At 36.2% G+C, this 18,973-nt stretch overlaps 1 protein-coding gene across 2 annotated transcripts in view; it reads right to left on the bottom strand.

Annotated features, from left to right (window-relative positions):
* Nucleotides 1–4,329: 4,329 nt before the first annotated feature.
* Nucleotides 4,330–18,973, bottom strand: part of IQUB (IQ motif and ubiquitin domain containing) — a 40,847-nt gene continuing 26,203 nt past the window's right edge. For both annotated transcript variants that reach the window (XM_088141671.1, XM_007420353.4), the window contains 5 exons: nucleotides 14,882–15,052; nucleotides 13,019–13,195; nucleotides 10,112–10,360; nucleotides 7,690–7,875; nucleotides 4,330–5,822 (listed from right to left, as the gene is read on the bottom strand). In XM_088141671.1, the coding sequence (XP_087997797.1) occupies nucleotides 5,655–5,822; nucleotides 7,690–7,875; nucleotides 10,112–10,360; nucleotides 13,019–13,195; nucleotides 14,882–15,052 (951 nt within the window). In that variant the 3' untranslated portion in view covers nucleotides 4,330–5,654. The remainder of the gene's footprint in view (nucleotides 5,823–7,689; nucleotides 7,876–10,111; nucleotides 10,361–13,018; nucleotides 13,196–14,881; nucleotides 15,053–18,973) is intronic.

Below are 18,973 nucleotides of genomic sequence, written 5' to 3'. Positions count from 1 at the left end.
TCTCTGATTCATTTCCTATAACAATTGCTTAAAACAGTCTTTCCCAATATGATGCTCTCTATTCATGAATGTTAGATTTTGGCTTTCATAATCTGGGGTTTCTTATTTAAAAGGGTGACTTGCAGCCAACGCACCATAATAAAAATAAGCAAAAATGCTTGTGGCAACTTCACAACTGATGAGTTTGTGTTCACAGGAGTGTCGGGGGGGGGGGCGCAGAAGAGGTCAAGATGGCAGCACATATAAAAGGGTTGGGGCTTAAACCATGGAGCTGTGGCCATCATCTTGACTTTTTTCACACCCCCCATAGATGCCCCTGCTTCACCAAATATACAATGTATTTTCTAGAGATAGAAATAAATATACATCTGTCATTGTGCGTTTATGCGTGCAAGTATGCTGTGGACTGTAAAGTCAGGGACAAATGAAATGCAGAGGATACAATAGTAAATGCTGCATTAACAGCAGTCATTTACAAACCACGAGTTAGATAAGACACTGACATCCTGCTATTGGAAAGCTCGTATATCATCTCTAGGCTGATAAAAAGCTGTTATCCCCCCAAAATCTATCCTCGTAGTTCTTCTATTCCACTTTATATGACAGAGGGTCCCAGCAGGCCCTACCTCCTCCACTATAATTCTCTCTCGCTAGAGTGAGTACAGAAATGTGGCAGATAAAGCTCCATATGTTCTTCCCAACTCAGGAGAGAGAAGAGATTGTCAAACACAGGGGGTTATCCTCCTTAAGCTAAAAAGGCCACAAAGTCTATCCACCGTTATTGCTACAAAGGTGATTGGATATTTCCTATTCCAACCCAAATCAATTACTTTCAAATGAGAAAAAAATGCATGTCTTTTTTCTACTCTAATTGAATTACTTCTGAATCCTTCACTTTGGTTCTCCTTCACACATTTCCCATATAGAATGCAACATTTCTTTGGGTGGTAGAGATGCGACTATAGAACTTGTATGTGAACAGCCCAGTTTGCTCAGAGGAGGAAGCAGCAGCCACTCAGACTCGCTAGATGCCTCTCCCAAGTCCGTGGTCCTATGAATCAAAACCCTCTAGGTCCCCATCCCATGTCAGGTTTATTCAGAGTGTGAATGTGGCATCTACTTTGAGGGATCTTTTTGGTGTTCTACATTTTTGGTGTTCTACATCATTAGTTTGCTGTTCCTTAACTGTAGTATTTCCCTGTCACCAGGTACTTTCTTTTAACTGCAGAATTTCTTTACTGCATATGTACTTATCATTATCGGTGCTTAGACACAGCTCACCTGCTTGACTCAGTAAGCTTGAATTTGACTTCTAGCTTGAATTGAATATTTTGGATTGAAGTGATGTTAAGCTTACCATGAGAATTAGGTATAATCTGTCTCATTTATGCAGGGAACAGCAAACTGGTAAAATAACATTTGGAATGAACATACTGTTTAGTGGGAAAGGAATGAATGAAGCACATATAATCCATCATTAAGTGGTTCATCCCACTTTTACTTGGATTTCACTTGGGAATAACACTAAAAGGTAAAGACTCCTTTGAGTTCAGCTCAGCTCCTGCTGTCTATAAGAATACGTTCATGGTGTTTTCTTGCCTGCAATACAGAATTGGTTTGCCATTCTTCTCATGCTCCTCCCGTCCCCACTCTTGCAATTTACTGACATTCTCCTATGCAAGCATTAATCAGGTCTGACCCTGTTTAGCTTTTTGAGGTGTTGGTTAGATGGGGCAGCCTGTTGTGGTGGCATCTCAGAATTAATTGCTGGAATGTTGTTTCCAGAGTTTGCAACCTTAATCACAACTTTCAGAGTTGAAGTGCAGTAGATGAAAAAGAACATTCTTTTGCAGATACTCTTTGGGTACCGAAATATATCCTCCAGCTGTGTTTACATTCCTAATGTAAATTATTTTGTCTGCAAAAGCTTGTTGACACCATATTCGTGTGATACAATGACAAAACTGATCTAAATTTGGATAACTGAGGTGTTGCTGTAAAAACGGATGATTTATGGATATTTTTGCTTTTTTTAAAAGAAGATGTATAATATAAAATATAGCTGGCATATTAAGAAACTAGCTTTTATGGGAACATTAAATAGATTTTGAAATACACTTTTAAGTTATTAACTTTGCTTTTAGATTTCAACTTTCATGGTTCTAAAATAAAAGTCTAAATCATGCAGAACATTTGTGCTTAACAAATTATTTTCTTTTATAGCCATATTTGATACATGAGAGTCCTAATTAAGCAAATGCTAAATTGTATTTTACGCTAAAAAGTGATTGCAAAAACAGAGTTAGCACTTGTTTTGAGGCTTGCATGCTTAAGAATCCAGTTCTGTGCCAAACATTTGGCAATTAAAATGCTGCCAAACATTGGACTACGTTCTTCAGCTAACTGCAATTTTTCAGTCACAGAGTCAGAAACTCCATGCTGAGTCCAGTTCATTTGATAAAGTGATGCACCCACATCCATGATGTATAATGGTGATATCACAAACAGTCATATCTCCATTTATAGAGAAGTACACGTGGCAAGTTCAATAGGAGTCCCATAAAAGCAGTGATTGGCTTTCAAGAAAGGTATGTGTGTATTATGCAAATAACCTTTGTTCACATTACTATTGAAAACACTGCTTGATATTGCAAATACACAGCGCTTCCTCCAAATACAAGGCCCTTCTCATTCTGAATGTGGCAGTGAGAACTTGCTGTTGTGTGTGACTGTTCATTTAACTGTAAATGGATTACAATATCCATTGAACTTACATTGAAAGAGATGAAAGGAAAAAATGATGAGAGACAAAAATGGTAACATCTCCAACAGAATCCAGTAAATCCTCTAAAGTATATTTTGGCAATATATACTTTATATATTGCCAAAATATACTTCTCCCTCCACTCTGGCCCATGTATATGTTGTATTTCAAAACCTTACATTGTTGACATGCAAATACTTCTATGACAGTGCACTTTACAGTGGCATTCTATTAAATCTTACAGGAAGCAAAACCTTCTTAAATATTCCACACTAAATACAGTAACTCCATTTCTTAGGAAAATCTTTACAAGTTTAGTTAATTCAAGAGTTGCTTAGAAAGAGATAATGGCTGGTTTCTAATGCAACATGCAATGATAGCAAACGAATTGGTCCAATAAATGTTATGAATAATTTGTGGGATCTTTTTGATCCGTTTTCTTTGGAAACCATTTTTGTTTTGTTTTCTTATACAAGAAGTGTCTATTATAAAATGGTTAGTGGAGTTCACTTTACAATAATGGCATACATTTTGGTCTGTTGGATGAAAATGTCATTTTAAAGTAATGTGGCCTCTTGTGTGTAACACAAATACCAGCAGAAGACTAATTACATACACAAAGAGACTCTTTCATGGTGCATATTGTAAGCCAGGGATTTCATTACTCTTAATTCATCAAATAAGAATCATTCCCAAGTAACAGTGAAATATAAATTAGTGTGCAAAGGCAGCCAACCAACATTTGTTAAAGTTCTTGTTCTACAACTGAAAGTTTTGATACATACTAAGTAAGTATCACAGCAACAGTAAAAGACAATTAAGTTGCCCTGATGTTTGGATGAGATTGTAACTTGCTCATGTATATTTCCCAAATGAACCTGAAGAAGAGGCAGGCAACATAATGCTTATGACACCAATGTGCTTGGACGCATCGCTTAGCAGCCACCAGGGTGCCTGCCTCCTCTGATTTTAATTGTTTAAAGGTTCTTTTAATTAAATAGGAAGCTGGCACACTGCAAAACAAAGTAATTGCCTCTAGCATAATATGATTTACAAGAATGGCTCTGGATTCACACAGACCCGAGACATTTTTAGGAAAAAAGAAATGGATGATTTGAGCCCAGTGCATTGTTTGCAAGTCTGCCTGCTTGTGCAGGAAAGAGAGAGAGAGAGAAGGGAGAAGGTTAAAAAGCATTTTGAGGGAGGAGCGTGGGGAAGAATTGTACCACAATGCCTTCTGATGAGTGGGTGTTTTATTGTTGGCCCTGTCCATCAGGAGAGTCACTTTGTGAGAACATCTATTCACATGCTCTCATCATTCCAAATGAGGGCCAATCCCTGCCTAAATTGTTGATGCCGATGAATGGAATCCATATTGGTATCATTAATAAAAGATGGCTCAAACAAAACCCTTAAAAATGTTCTCACATTGCTTTAAATGCAGTACGCTTAGTCAAATCCAAAAATATTATTTGACAGATCTGAAGCAGACAACTGAAATGCAGACGTGAATGACTTGGTTTCCCCTTTGCAAAGAGACTGATTTCACTTATTTATAGCTTTATTTCTTAATAGTCTGATGGTAGCTGCACGCAGTTCATTTTGGAAATAAATGGACAGCAGTCTAAAGCATGGTGTACTGTATTCAAGTTATTACAAAAGTTACTCAACTGTAAGCCTTGTCAGCAAACTAACTGTATTTAAAAATATTGTAAAAAATGACTATACAGGAAACTAATCTGGGATATTTCATTCTAAGAAGAATAACATACTGCGCCTTGTCTCCAATTAATAACATACTGCTCAATTAATCATCAAAATAATTTTGGACTGTTTCAACCCTCACGATGTCTTAAAAAACTCTTGAAACTGAGGGAAACTTTAAAGGCAGTTTGTACCTGGCATAAAACTTAGCTTTCAAGGGAAAACACAATCCGCTGTTTGGCTAGATATAGACAATGCCTGTGCACACTTCTAAAATAGATCAATCTTTTCTTGCAATGAGTCGGAAAAATATTTGATCTGAACATAATGAATGCAATTTTATATTGTTTTATAAAATTGCTAGTAATATTTATGTTTATGCAACTGAATAGATTTAACACCTCCTGCAATTGTTCACATTCTACTCTGATGCTTCCAGCAATTAAAAATGGATTTATCATGTAATATGAATAAATTGGGTTTATTGAAGATTCAAGATATTAGTCTATGTGCATATTAGATAAATATGATGAAAGCCACACAAAATAGTTAAAAATCTTTAAGATGCCTTTAACCATGGTTTGAGTTCTATTTAAGTTTACTCTCTGAGATGTTGACGATTAGGATAAAGATAGTAAAAGTCAGAAAAAATAAGTAATTTAACCTTTAACATTCTTTTTCATTGTTTCCTTAACAAATTGAACTATCCCTAATCTGTTGTGGTACAATAAAAAGCAACAGTGCTGGCCATAAGAAAATCTTTATATGACTTCACCCTATATTACTTTACTCTGTATCAAAGTAGCATCTCTTTAAGGCAAGTCCTTTAGTATGTGCCAGCTGTCAATATGCAAGACTTCTCACAAACAAAACAGATACTCTCTATTTTAAATTTGCCTTTTTAAAGTTGTTACCTAAGACCTGGCTATGGTACCAAAATATTATTTCTTTAAAAAGAAAGAATGATTAAAGGGGAGCACACAACATATTCTACCAAAAGTATACTGTATACCAAAGAGGTGTATGTGAAAGAGTTGCAGACTAACAATAATCAATCAGAAATCAAGTTTTACATTGCATTTTTGCCAGTATAGTTTTAAGAAAAATCTAGGGCATGCAAACAAATGTTCTTTAAGCTCACAATCAGTCCATTTTTCCAAGCAACATTTCCTTAGATGTTTAAGTGTTACTTTGATGATACAGTCACTACAGACTTGGTTACTGAAAGTTCTTCTGTGTTAGTTTGCTTGTCACTTTTATAAAGAGCAGCTGCCAGCTCTGGAAACTGAGAAAAATAGTTTCTTGCAAGCATTTGCTTGTGCTTTATCCTGTGAATGAACACCTTCTCATAAGCCTGAAAGAAAAAAATTACAAAACATTTTGGTTGGTTATATATTGGTATATCAGATTCTTAAACCATGAATGTTACTAACGTTTACATTTTTTAAAAAGGTAAAAATAATGATCTTGTGTTTTAAAAAAGATAACCTGTAGGTTAATTAACTCAGAGTTGCACTGCCATTTACAGTGAATTACTGTAGAGGTTAATAAATAGATACAAGATACTAGGATGTGATAAATTTTGGCTCAATTGTTGAAAATTATTTATTTGGAAGTACAGTATACCCCACTAAAATCAGCTGAATGTACTTCTGGATAAACATATACAGGACCGGCTTTAAGTAAGCAATAGTGTTATGCACTGAAAATAAGTTCTCTTGTATCTACTTTTTAATGCAGTGCTCTACTTGAGAGTCCTAACACACTGGAAATGGTTTGCTCATGTGTATCTCTTTCAGCTGATCTCCTCTTTAGATACTTTTCACCCTGGTAGCCCAGACGGTTGTGCCGGCACAGAAATGATCTGCATAAAAAGTACTGGGAGAGTAGGTAGAAATTATACCTTTCCCCCAAAGCAGAAGATATCTTTGTTCTGTCCTGAAAGCATTCATAGAACCTGCTGTGAGGAGATCTGAGATTTTGACTCCTTTCTTGGGCTTAACAATGTGTAAACCAGTGACAATTTTATCTTTGAAAAACACTCTAGCTAAACTTCCCCAATTAGAATCAGCAGCCGCTTGTTTTGGAAATGTTCTCAGTCAGTACATATTGTTCTTTCACTAGTTTTTAGAGACCTACGGGAAAAAGATACCACAAAATCCAAATGCTTTTTTCCATCAATCAAGCAGGAAGGAAGTGCCACAAGAAAACCTAGGCAAAGCACTTAACTAATTCTGTTACAAAGAAATTGTTGTATTTCTGACATAAGTCTTTCCACAGTTGATGCAGGCTGCAGCTAGATGACCAGAGATCTGAATATCATTGAGGCAGATAAGCAGTGAGAAGAACAGAACATGGGTCCAGCAGCAAAGACTCAAGCCTTGTTGGGATGGATCTTTGATACATTTTTCAGGATTCCAGTGGTTCCTGCCTACCTAATTCCAAACTGGTTAAGATGCTTAAGGTACGCTGCCACTCCTGATTGGTTAAGGTGCCAGGGTACGTTGTCCATTATGCTGACCCTGACTCACAGCTGGGCAGTTCCTCTGTCCATAAATGCTTTTTCAGGAATTCCAGCTTGCCCAGGCTGATAAACCTTTATCACTAATAAGGTTATCAAAAACAAGTATCATGTATGAAAGAGAAGGTAAAACTTTTTACCTTTAAGGGGATGAGAGAAGGATTAAATTGGTCCCAATGCAGAACAGGCCTTCAGGCCTATATACATTCCAAACTGGAGTAGTTGTCATACAATTCGCATAACAAAATACAATTCTATGTATTTGTTTCCCCCTCTCGACCCCAGCTTGATGTGAAATTTTTTTGAGGCTGGCAGTAAAATCTGCCCAGTTGGCATGAGAAAGAGTAAAAGACAATACTAAAAGTGTTGTACAGTATTATGAAAATAATAAGGAAAAGGTGTTTTGGAGTGGTTGTGAATGTGAGTGTGGCACATCTCTGTAAATCTTTAAAGCAGCCATGTCTTTTCCCAGCATCTGGGCTCTGTATCTGCCATACATCCGGGGGGGGGGGGAATACAGGTATTTTAAAGAGCTGCAAACAGATGCGTTCCTGTGTGCTCTGAAGTACTTTTTAAAAATTGAATCTGAAGCATTTAAACAGTACCATCCCTTATGGGATTTTTTCCCCCTTACCTGGACTAAATTTAGTTCTTAGAAATAGATTTAACGTGTGTGTGGGGAAAACATTTAAATCAATACCTTTTCAAGACTGTTCAGCTTAAGATGAGCTTCAGCTTCATCCTTTGTGAGGAGAATAGTGTTCCAGGGAGACCATTCTTGCCACTTATTCCACCTAACCATGACCAAATCATAGAGATCATCCCAAGCACTAAGAACTGACTGACCACCCCAGAAATGTTCAACCATGTAGTGTAAGTCTTGCTGCTGTAATATAAAAGCAAGAGGACAAAAAAAAAAGAATAATAAAAGTTAATTTAAAAAACTTACAACATTTATAAAACATATAGTTGTTGCTTTGAATGACTATTATATGTCATACATAGTCACTACATTTTTAATTAGAGGTTGAAATGCTATCAAGGAAACTATTTCTCCCCTCTTTCTTTCTGCAGTAACTGTGATAACACACAATCAGTTTATTTATTCCAAAAGACACATGCCTCGAACACAGGTTTTTAGAAGTTTATTGTAAGATTTTTATGCAGATGGCTATTTCTGCTTCCTCTCTTGGCAGCCTGCTTGAGTATCAACTTGCTGTTAGAACATTTTCTTGCTGCTAGCCACTTCCCAAATCCATGCTGTTTAGAAAGAATTAATGATCTATGCACCGGAACCCACAAATAGCGATTGTACATAATTAAATTCAAAGTTATAAAATTCCACTATTGGTGAATTACTCTCTTTTTTGCAAACATGTTGAAAAGCAGTTAAAAGCCAAATTTCCAGGTTGGAATTCATCAGTTTTATAACTAAAATTACATAATCTTGTATAAGCAACATCAGTATAGCTTAAATAGTGCAGGATCATAATATAGTGGATATTCTGCTATAAATAGCTGGCAAGTCATATTAGCTTTAATATTATAAATAAATAAATGATGATGATTTATGATGTATATTTTAATTATAGGCCTGGTTTTATTAATCTTCATCATCATCATCATCATGAGAAAATGTTTCACAAATAAAATAATGATATCACAGTTACTTAGTCTGGCAACTATGAAATATCATAACATATAAGGTTGCCTTGATCTTCAATCACATTGATAAACGTTACAATAAGTTACCTGGAGAACAAATATAGCCACATGATTTGAACAAATGCCTCCAGCATTTGTTGATAAACTGATCTGGATGAAACAAGTTCAGTCCAGGGACATTGATCAGAAACTAAACATGATCATGATCCAACAATGTACTTATAATGAGAAGTATCATTACTAGCAGTTTTTATAAGTATGTAGACACTGGGAATACATTTCCATTAACATATAAATTATTAAGGATGTGGATTAGATTCAGATATATTCTGTACTGAATTTGACTGATATAGACAGATTTTAGAGACATCTCAATAAATTGAAACAAGGCTCATGTCAATGCAAATCCGAATCTGAACTTTCCTGAAGCTTTCATAATGATTCAGTTTTCAAATGAAAACACACAAAAACAGATCAACTTTCTCTCCAGGTGTGAAGAAAAGAGGAAAGACAGAAAAGGTGTGATTTATATCAAGGCTCTCCAATCATAATGCTTTGATGGAAGGGCATTGAATAATATATTATAAGACTGTGCAAATATGCAATGCTTTTTACTAGTTGAGTTTTAAATGGAAGATTCACTTGGGAACAATTATTTCTGTTTTTAAAGTAAAATAAATGGGGCTCATTCACATATAATGCTTTCTAAAACACTGCACAATTCAGTAAGTAAACATGTAAACATATTGTTATTTCTTAATAATATTTATACTCATTTTATATTTTTGCACTCATAGATCTCTTTTCTACGAAAATGAGATTCCCATATAATCCAATCTTCTTTTTGTATTCTACATAATTATTACTGTGCATTTTCAGTACAGGGTGAATTTCACTAACCAAGATGCAGCAACTTGCAATTCTATTTATAATGCTGGCTAAATGTGTAATTACTGTTTAGTAATATAATTTAATTCTGGAACTTCATCATCTAAACCAATTTGATGTGATATATGTTTTAAATTCTTAAAACTGTATAGCTACTTTAAATTTGGTGAGCATAGCTTATTACAGTATTGACTTTTCACCCTAGAAATAAACAAAACCAAATATGCTTCAAATTCACTATGACTCCAAATGTTCACAAATATTTACTTACTATAAAGCTCAGATTGCTTTGAGGTTAAATTAGGTAAAAAGCCCTTTATGAGGAAGTTAAGGTGAATCTATGTCTGTAGTGACAACAGTTCTGATGCAAACGGTGTACAAGAGATTCTGGAATTACAAGTGCTCCATTACCTTGAATTTCTTTATGTCAAGTAAAAATATAATAGGTAAGAGATGAATTACTGTATTTTAAAAAAAACTATTTCTTTTGTACTGACATGATAAAAATCCTACCAGTTTTATATCTTCTACATTTTTTTCTTTCATATTATCTTCTATACTGTGCATACCTGAAATATAAAGGCAATCTTAGCACCATCGTTATATTTCATTTCAGAATCTCTGAGATTTCGAAGCATCCGTTTGTACTTCAAAAAGGCTTCCCTCTTGCGAGCCTCATTATCCAGCTTGCAGCACAGATGACACCGGCCAATGGTGGAAGAACTAGCAGATAGGGCAAAACTGGTAGAAGGTAGATATTTTTTGCAGCCAAGGCAAAAGTAGATGTTGTGATAAAGCTTCATTGGATCAGCTGGTACCTGCAAGAATGGAGATGTGCTATTGTAAGATTTTTTTTCATAATGAATCATGAGCTTGGTCCAGAGCTTTCCATCATCATTGCTTTCAGTGGATGAAACTGAACTAAACAGAAGATCAGTTGAGAAAGTTGAGAAACTGATCTGGATTCATCTGTACAGGTGAAATCCTGTGAAGATAACATGATCTGCACTGGTAAAATCTGTGAAAACTACACATACAAGAGATCTGTGGTTGCATTTGAGCACACAACAGGTTTCTGGACTGCAATAAATGAGACAAACATGTGATTATCAGTTAGACAGTTAAACCTTAGTATGTAATACTTCACGTTTTCAAAATTCACTTCTATTAACCATAATTGCAATTTGAATTAGAAATAACAAAACTAAATTGTATATGTATTAAACGGTAACTTACCAACCAAGTTGTAATGGTCTACATTAACTGCTATCTCACTATCACACCTTATACATTAGTTGCTGTATGCATTCATTTACCCATTTTTCATAAATATATCTATCTAAACAATTACTGTGATATAGCACAATATAGTAAACCTAGTGAATGAGAACATATTTTTAAACTTTGGTATATGTAGCTAAGTTTAAAAGGGATAAATATTCCATTAAATTATATAAAATACTTTGAGAGGAATGTAATTATCAATATAGGCCACAATAGTTTTATTATACAGGTATTGCAACTATTTAAATATTCCATCTCTTTTGCATATTAAATAGTCTGGTTTGTCTGGTTGCCATACTGATGCTCTATCAACTTGCTACTTTCAGGCTTTACTTCTGTGATAGCATCCATGCCAGTTCATGAATAAAATCAAAATGGAGCTATTCTTCCATCCTTGCCCTTCATGTGATTTGGAAACTGCCTAGAGATATGTATCTGTGCTAGTATAGAATACTGAGGGGAAAAAATCAATAATTAAGCAACTATCCTGAAAACCATTAAGGAGGGAGTTACCTGTGTTGTTAAAATGTCCTATTCAATTTTTCTCAGATGCACTTTCCCATGGCACTATTTCCACTACCCAGCCCTCCAAGGCATTTTGAAGATACAATCAATTTGATGAAGTGTTACGCATGTTTTATAACTATGTTTGTGGTGAATCTTTAACTTTCCTTAGCCTTCTTATAAAGTACTGCAATATTATCATCCCAACTTCACATCAGGGAGAGAATCTAAGGAAATAGTGTTTGGACTAACACAAAGAATGATTAAATCTGACCTTGATTTCTCAGTTCACAATCCTACATGTCGAGATGGGAAAGTTGTGGCTCAGCAGATGTTACTGATTCAGATTGTTATTGTCTGGGCTGGTTGGGAACTCTGGAAGCTGTAGTTCAGCAAAGGTTGGAGCACCACAATTCCTTAACTTTGCTATTCATATCTATTGGCAAGTCCATTTTCTTCAATCACACTTATATGAGACAAATGCCATGTCATCTTAGCAATTCATTTTACTGCATTCAAGTATTCTTCTTTCCTATCTACTAGACGGCAGACAGCATCCTCCATCTGGCTGTCACAAATGATATCTGGCTTTCATATCATTATTTGTACAGAATAGCCTCATCTATTCCCTTGTTTTGTACATGTATTTCTTAGATAATCAAGTATACTCTACAACATTAATAATGTAACATTTCAGTTACTTATTTAATTATCATCAGATTCTAGGCAATTTATAATATATAATAACATACAATAATATCACAATATATATTAGAAAATCTACAACAATACAACGATGCAATAAAATTGTATCTGGCATCAATGGCTCCACAATAACTTCCCAAAGGACTTTAGAAATGCTAGCTCTTTGTAACTTTCTGGAAGACCATAAGAGTGGGGCCATCTTTGCCTTGGGGAGGTAAGCTGTTTCATAAGAGAGGAGCCCCTACAGAGAACCCTCATGAGATCCCTTCCCATAACACCTCCTAGTAGGAGGGGGACCATGAATATATGTTTTCTGGCTATCCAGGTCAGGTGGGCATAATGTATCTGGGAAAGGTGATGTCTTAGATACCTGTCAGGCCCAGCCCAAGAACAATGATGAAACAGTCCAGTCCAGTTCCTTTATTTGCTTACACCTTATAGACAGAAACTTGCCAGACTAAATCTATACCACAGCAACTAGTGGATATACCCTGTGAGAGTCTAGGGAGTGGCTATCCTGAATTTCTTTCTCTTCTCACTCTCCCCCTGTGGACTATGCTGTCTCTTGCCTCCTCCCCCCTCCTGGAATGCACCCCCTCCTCCCTGATAGCTTTGATCTCCCACATCACTCTCCTCCGTGTAGATACATTCCATCACAATACCCAAGCCCCAAGCCATATAGATAGCGACCAGCACCTTGAATTGCACTCAGAAACACACTGGTAACCAATGCAGTTCCTGCAGCAGCCATGTAATATGGAAGTATCAAGATTGGTCAGGAACCCTGTGGGCCACTACATTGTGGACCAGCTGAAGTTTTAGTGTGGTCTTCAAGGGTGGCTTTATATAGAGCAAATTAAAGGAATCTAAGTGAGAGTTATCCATCAACTGGACAGCCACTGGACTTTTTAAACAGAAACAATTTCATTTAGCTCCCTATTGCATTATGAAAATCATGTAAATGTAACAGAGGAGGAAAATACCTTGAGAAGTCTTGCAATCTCTGGATTAAAAAGTGGTGTTTTAATATACTGAAGAAATAATGTACAGATTCTTTGTCGAAGTCCTTGTAAATTACATTCCTTCACTGCCCTCATCATGAGGTCTGCTTCTCTATCAATTAATTCCACTATTTCATGTGTGAGTTTACATTCATGTTCCTGCAAAAGTAAGCAAAATGTTTAGCAAATCACGGGCATGCAAGTTCCTTATACTGACTGGTTCTGTAACTTTTAATACACGTTGCCAGTTATAATAGTTTACAGGCTGCAGGGCATCTAAAATATTTGGAGAAGGGCTTTGAAATCATCTTCTGAGAAAGGATTGACAAACAGTCAAAATGTCAGTTGGATACTGCCTAACATTTCAGAAATCCTTTGCTTTTGGAAATATGAATACGTCCCCCAACCATTAGTTGTGATCTTTAAGCACTTGATTGTCCAAAAAGATAAATTTTATAGTAAGTTACGTGTCAAAAATCTTTTTTCAAATGAATAAAGAATTTTGGTGAGGAGCTTTTTTCTTCAGTGCAAATAGCAGTGGAGGGAGCCTAATTCAGATTAGAGACACACTGAGGGGCCCCTTCCTCTATCAGGACTGCTTATCTGCAAAAACAACCCACTCCCACAGTTCTTCACAGAAGGAAAGGCACATCTTGCAGTCTGGCTTTAAGACAGACTTGAAATCAGACACTTGCTTCTCTGCTGTTTAAACTTATTGTTATATAGCATATATCTTATGCAAATAAATTCTATATATTTAAAGACCTCCTAATAGGTCAGTATGCTTAGGATCACAGAGCTAACTTTTTCATCAGTGTTGAGAATCATTGAATAATGCACACTGTTGATGGTACAGGACACATGTATCCCCTTGGGGCCTTTCAGTTTTTCAATATTGGCTAATTGAGTTATTTAGTTAGATTTTGATCTGGCCTCATTTGTGCATTCATTCATTCATTCATTCATTCATTCATTCATTCATTCATTCATTCATTCATTCCCAGAGACACTGGAAGGCTACCAACTAAAAAAAACATTTATTTTGTTTGAAGATTAATATGGCTGCCCAAATTGCAACAATGTGACTCCTGGTGGCATATAGCCATAAAACAAATCAGAGTATTTCAATGACAACAAAAAAATCCCAATATGGAAAAAAAAATCACACAATCGGGGCATAACCACAATATATTCAACCTCCCAGGTTGAGTCCACTAATATCCTGGCCCCAGTGCCTGAGGGAACATGCATGTCTTCAAAGCCTTCCTGAAGGCCAACAGGATTGGAGCCTGGTGAATCTCAAGGGAGAGATCATTCCAGAGGGCAGGAACCACAACTGAAAAGCATGCTTTCTAGTTCCTGTCAGATGGCATTGTTTGAGGGAAGATACCAGGAACGTGCCCACTCTATTGCAGTGTGTGGGATGGACAGAAACAACCAGAGACAGTCAATCCTGCAAATATCGTAGTCCTGGGCCATGAAGGTGATAACCAGCACCTTGAATTGCATCTGGAAGTCTACTGGGAGCCAGGGCAGCTTGCAAAGTAGAGATGCTACCTCCACAAATATAAAAAATAAAGCCCTCAGATATAAATATAAAACATTTACTTCTATGGGCTCTAAACGGCATTACACAATAGCCCTTTTCCAATTTGCTCCACAACAACAGCCCAATGAAGTAGGTCCAACTAAGGGAGAATGACTAGCTCAAAGTACATGAGCTTCCACAGCTGATGAGAGGGTTGAACCTGGATCTCCCTGGTCCTAGTCTGATACCTGAACCACTACACACTGTTGATGTGCGAAACCAGTGGGTATTTTTTTTAAAGCCTTGGAGAAACCTACCTTCACTGTATGTTTCAGGGTTAACAGCACATCTAGACGCTCATCTTGGGGAAGATCTTTCATACTGATGCTACGATAGATTTCAAGTAATTCCCTGGCCCGCAGTGTGAATTGTGTATCCATTTCTGTGGTTCTGCCATCAAATGCTTTCCATCTTTTTGGTTCTGCACACTGGGGAAACATTTTGAATCAATTGTTACAGAACAAGGAGCAACAAATGAATAAAGTACAGTGCTTAAAGTTTAACAAAAGCTCAGTGGTTGCTTCTACAGATTTAACATTTTATTTTAGTTAACTGAAGAATAATCATTATTCTAAGAAATCAGCAATTACTAAAAACAGCTTTTTTGATCAATTCTTATATATAATTGTGAAATTCAGTGATTTATTGTAAAATTGTTTCCTAATGAACATAAAAAATTCAAAGGACAATACAAAAAATAAGAAAAAGACTTATACATTAATGGATTTAACAGAATGCAGCTAGAACCATTATCATCATATAATAACAGTTTAATAAAGCTAATCTGTTGATAGAGGTGAATAAAACATTTTCTAAAATGTATCAAGTTTGCCCAAATTCTCAAAATATGGAAGCCATTAACACTTTTCTAAAATAATCAATCTCCTGTAAATATAGAGTCCACATTCTATCAATGAAGTTTTTACTGAATTTCTGGCAATCATGCTGTTATTTAAAAAAAAACGATGGGTAACAAATAATTGAAATAATGTAAATAAACAAAGCTTTAGGTTTGCAGTCAGATGTTGAGAGAGATGTGGAAGACTAAGAAAATAAAAAAGGGAGAGGCAATTAATTTCATGCAGTTGAGCTCAACCTGATATTCACTTTGCCATTCATTCATTCATTCATTCATTCATTCATTCATTCATTCATTTCCAGAATGTGACTTTTTGGCATATGCCAGACCTTCAGTGGCATGATCTTCATTTGTATAAGTTGATTTTTATGATTCTTTTCACATAAGGAGATGCATAGCTGTGTACAAAAATTAGGTATAACTTAGTGTAATAATGATTGCCCAAATCCTGGAGCTTGGATAGCTTAATGAAGCTACAGTAGGTTATTTTAGGCTTCGGGTTTAATAGTCATCAAAATTTAGGTTTTTCATACTACTATAGATATGGCTTGGGAATAAGTGCTATTTCATTATAGACAAGAATAATAAATTATTTGTAATTAGTAAGTAAAACAAAAATAAAAAATAACTGATAAATATAAAATATTTAGTCAAATAACCAGAAGGAAATAACATACTGCATTGAGTAACTGGGTCACAATAAACCTGTTTCAAACCAGGAACTGACAAAAGACAAGTTTGTGGTTGCCCTTCCATGCCATTCCCTGAATGCAATGCACATAAAACAGGGCCAGGGCTTTGACTGTGCAATTGTGGCTATCATATTGACTTTTTTTATCTCCTCCCATGGATGTCCCTGCCTAGTGGGTAAGTTGGAGAGTCTTAACAATCACTTGTACCCCCTGCACTTGAGTTGTAAGTTCCTAGACTTTAGATCTGTGGTCCACCTACACTATGAATTCTACACAGTAAAGGGGAGAGACATGCATATTACCTAATTCTATTTGAGGAACTGGGGATAGAAGAGCCATGATAAACTGAAAAAAGTAACCCCCTCCTGATTTAATTTTTTTTAGAAAAGCAACCATAGGAATAGTCCTATCTTTTAAAAGCTCTTTTTTGGTGTGACTAAATCCTCAGCCTAGGGTTACTCTTTACTTTATATGTAAATGCAAGAGCTGGAATGAACATGGGTGGGTGGATATTAGGAGATTTCTAGTCCTGGCTTACAGCGATATTACCTCTAACCTGTCTTGGCCTGCTTACTAAGCATCAACCAAGGCAGATTAGCACCACAGAGCTCTCTCCTAACTGTCTTCCCATCTCTTGGCCCCTTCCTGCTCTAAACTAGGTGCTTGGGGGAAAAAAAGGAACAAAGCTGACTGGGCTATGTTCTGTTTTGAACTTTAGCAATCCTATTCCCACAGCTCTATACATCTCTAAGAAGCATGAATGCACAGAAACAGTTTGCTACTGGAAACAGAAATCTGTACACTATTGAAAAACTCCTATTTTTCAAATTATATAAGCATTAAAAAATAAAAATAGAATTTCATAAATGTGAATTTGACAGATTCTTAGTGGGTTTAGTTCTATAATTAAATGAAGTGCAGATAATTGGAACTGATGGATTGAAGCCAAGACGGATTTTGAAAATTGATGCAATAGATTTTTGCCTAAGTAATAAAGTTCTACATCTTTCAATTAGAGCTAGCAAACACTTGACAGAATCAGAAACAAAAGATTGTTGCTCCAGCATAATTAAAGTTGTATTAATTTGTTTCCTCATGCATGCATGATAAAACAAATCCTTCATATTGTATTATAAGACACTGTATACCAGTATGCACCCAGAGTAGCTGAAGTGATTTAAAATCACTAATCACAGATTAATTTTCTCTGCATGCACAAAAAGTTTTAACTTAGACCTTGTTCATCAACCTGGTTTATTCCACCCTGGGATTGGAGTCTGTCCTGCATTCCCAAATGTCATTGGACTCCAGAAACTCTCCTGCACTAAAGCCAGTTTTTTGATTCAGCACTATCATTAACACTATAAAGTCAGCCTTGCAGGATTAATGTTGGAACTGAGGGATGGGTAGTTTTCCATGGGTGAGAATTCTTGCCTTGCGTCAGAACCTCCTGTCACATTCAACCCTACTAAAATCAAGGGACTGTGGTGGCGTGGCATTCTAACTAGGCTTATTAATCTGCTGAAGTTGACAATTACATCTTGAAGCATTTTAACTGGATTTATTACACCAAGTTGAAACATAATAGTTTGCATATGAAGAAATCTTTTTTTTTTTTTGTCTGCGCTCAGTCATTGCTGACCCTGCAGTGACTGCTTGGATGAGTCCTTGCAGTTTTCAAGGCAACTGTTTTTCGGAAGTGGTTTGCCAGAGCCTCCTTCCTAGGGCAGAGCCCAGCTGGCGAGCGCAGGAGGCGGGGTTTCCGTTGCTTCGCGCCCTTTTCAGGCGCGTGCGGTTTTTCGCGCTTACCGGCAACTGCTCCCAACTCCTTTTTTTGCAAGGCCCTGCCAGCATTTTTTCCTCCCACCGGAGTGAGAGTCCCCATTTATCTACTCACGTAAGTTTTCGAACTGTTGGGTTGACAGGAACTGGGGAGGAAACAGGAACTCACCCTGTTTAACGCGAAGGCTGGACTCGAACCGCTGAAGCGTCGACCATTTCTGGCTGGCAACTTTCAGCGTCATTAAGCCGCTGCTACACTGGGTTTATAAAAGTGCAATCTGATATGTTCCAGAATCTCCCAGCCTCAACTCTGTGAGTCACGCAACAAAGCATTCTGAAATGTTCCCTAATCTAACTTTTCAATATGCAGAAGAGGCTGAAATAGGAAGAAATTGTTTGGACACCTCAAAATGTCAAAATTACTCTGCTTATGCAGTAATTACCTATCTATTATTACACTAGCTTTTGGGTAGGGACCCCATTTTCAGGATGCAGGTATGAACTTGATATATATTTGATAACACCTCCAAGCAAGGTGTTAGCAATACATACAGATAAATACAATATATGCAAGATATATCACCTTTATTAAGATGATTAATTAAGAATTAAAACTTAGGTTATATCATGAGCAAGAACATACTTACTGCTCCTCATCACAGATAACCAAGACACATATATTTGTGAGCATGTCAGAAATGACACTTCTTGAACCTAAAGTTTATACCCTTTTGAATAATATTATAAGCTTATCTTATGAACATATAATATCAAAAACATTCTGTAGGAATTGTGAAACAAAAGAAAAACTTGTGGAAAGGTCAAACCACCACCACCACCAAACAACATTTCCATCTTCCCTAAAATATTCAGGGAGCATCTTAAAACAGCAAAAAGGATATAAAAATGTATTAATCATATGGATATCTTTATATATGACACCAAGTGTCATAGATCAATCACAAGGAAAAATTAAAAAAAAAGAGCTAGTAGTTTACGGCACTCTAGATGGAACA

This window comes from Python bivittatus, unplaced genomic scaffold (genome assembly GCF_059951505.1).
Source record: "Python bivittatus isolate LINGU-HERP-01145 unplaced genomic scaffold, Pbiv_v1 ctg000330_np1212, whole genome shotgun sequence".
NCBI classification, from domain to species: Eukaryota; Metazoa; Chordata; class Lepidosauria; order Squamata; family Pythonidae; genus Python; species Python bivittatus.
This window is presented reverse-complemented; position numbering and strand designations above follow the sequence as displayed.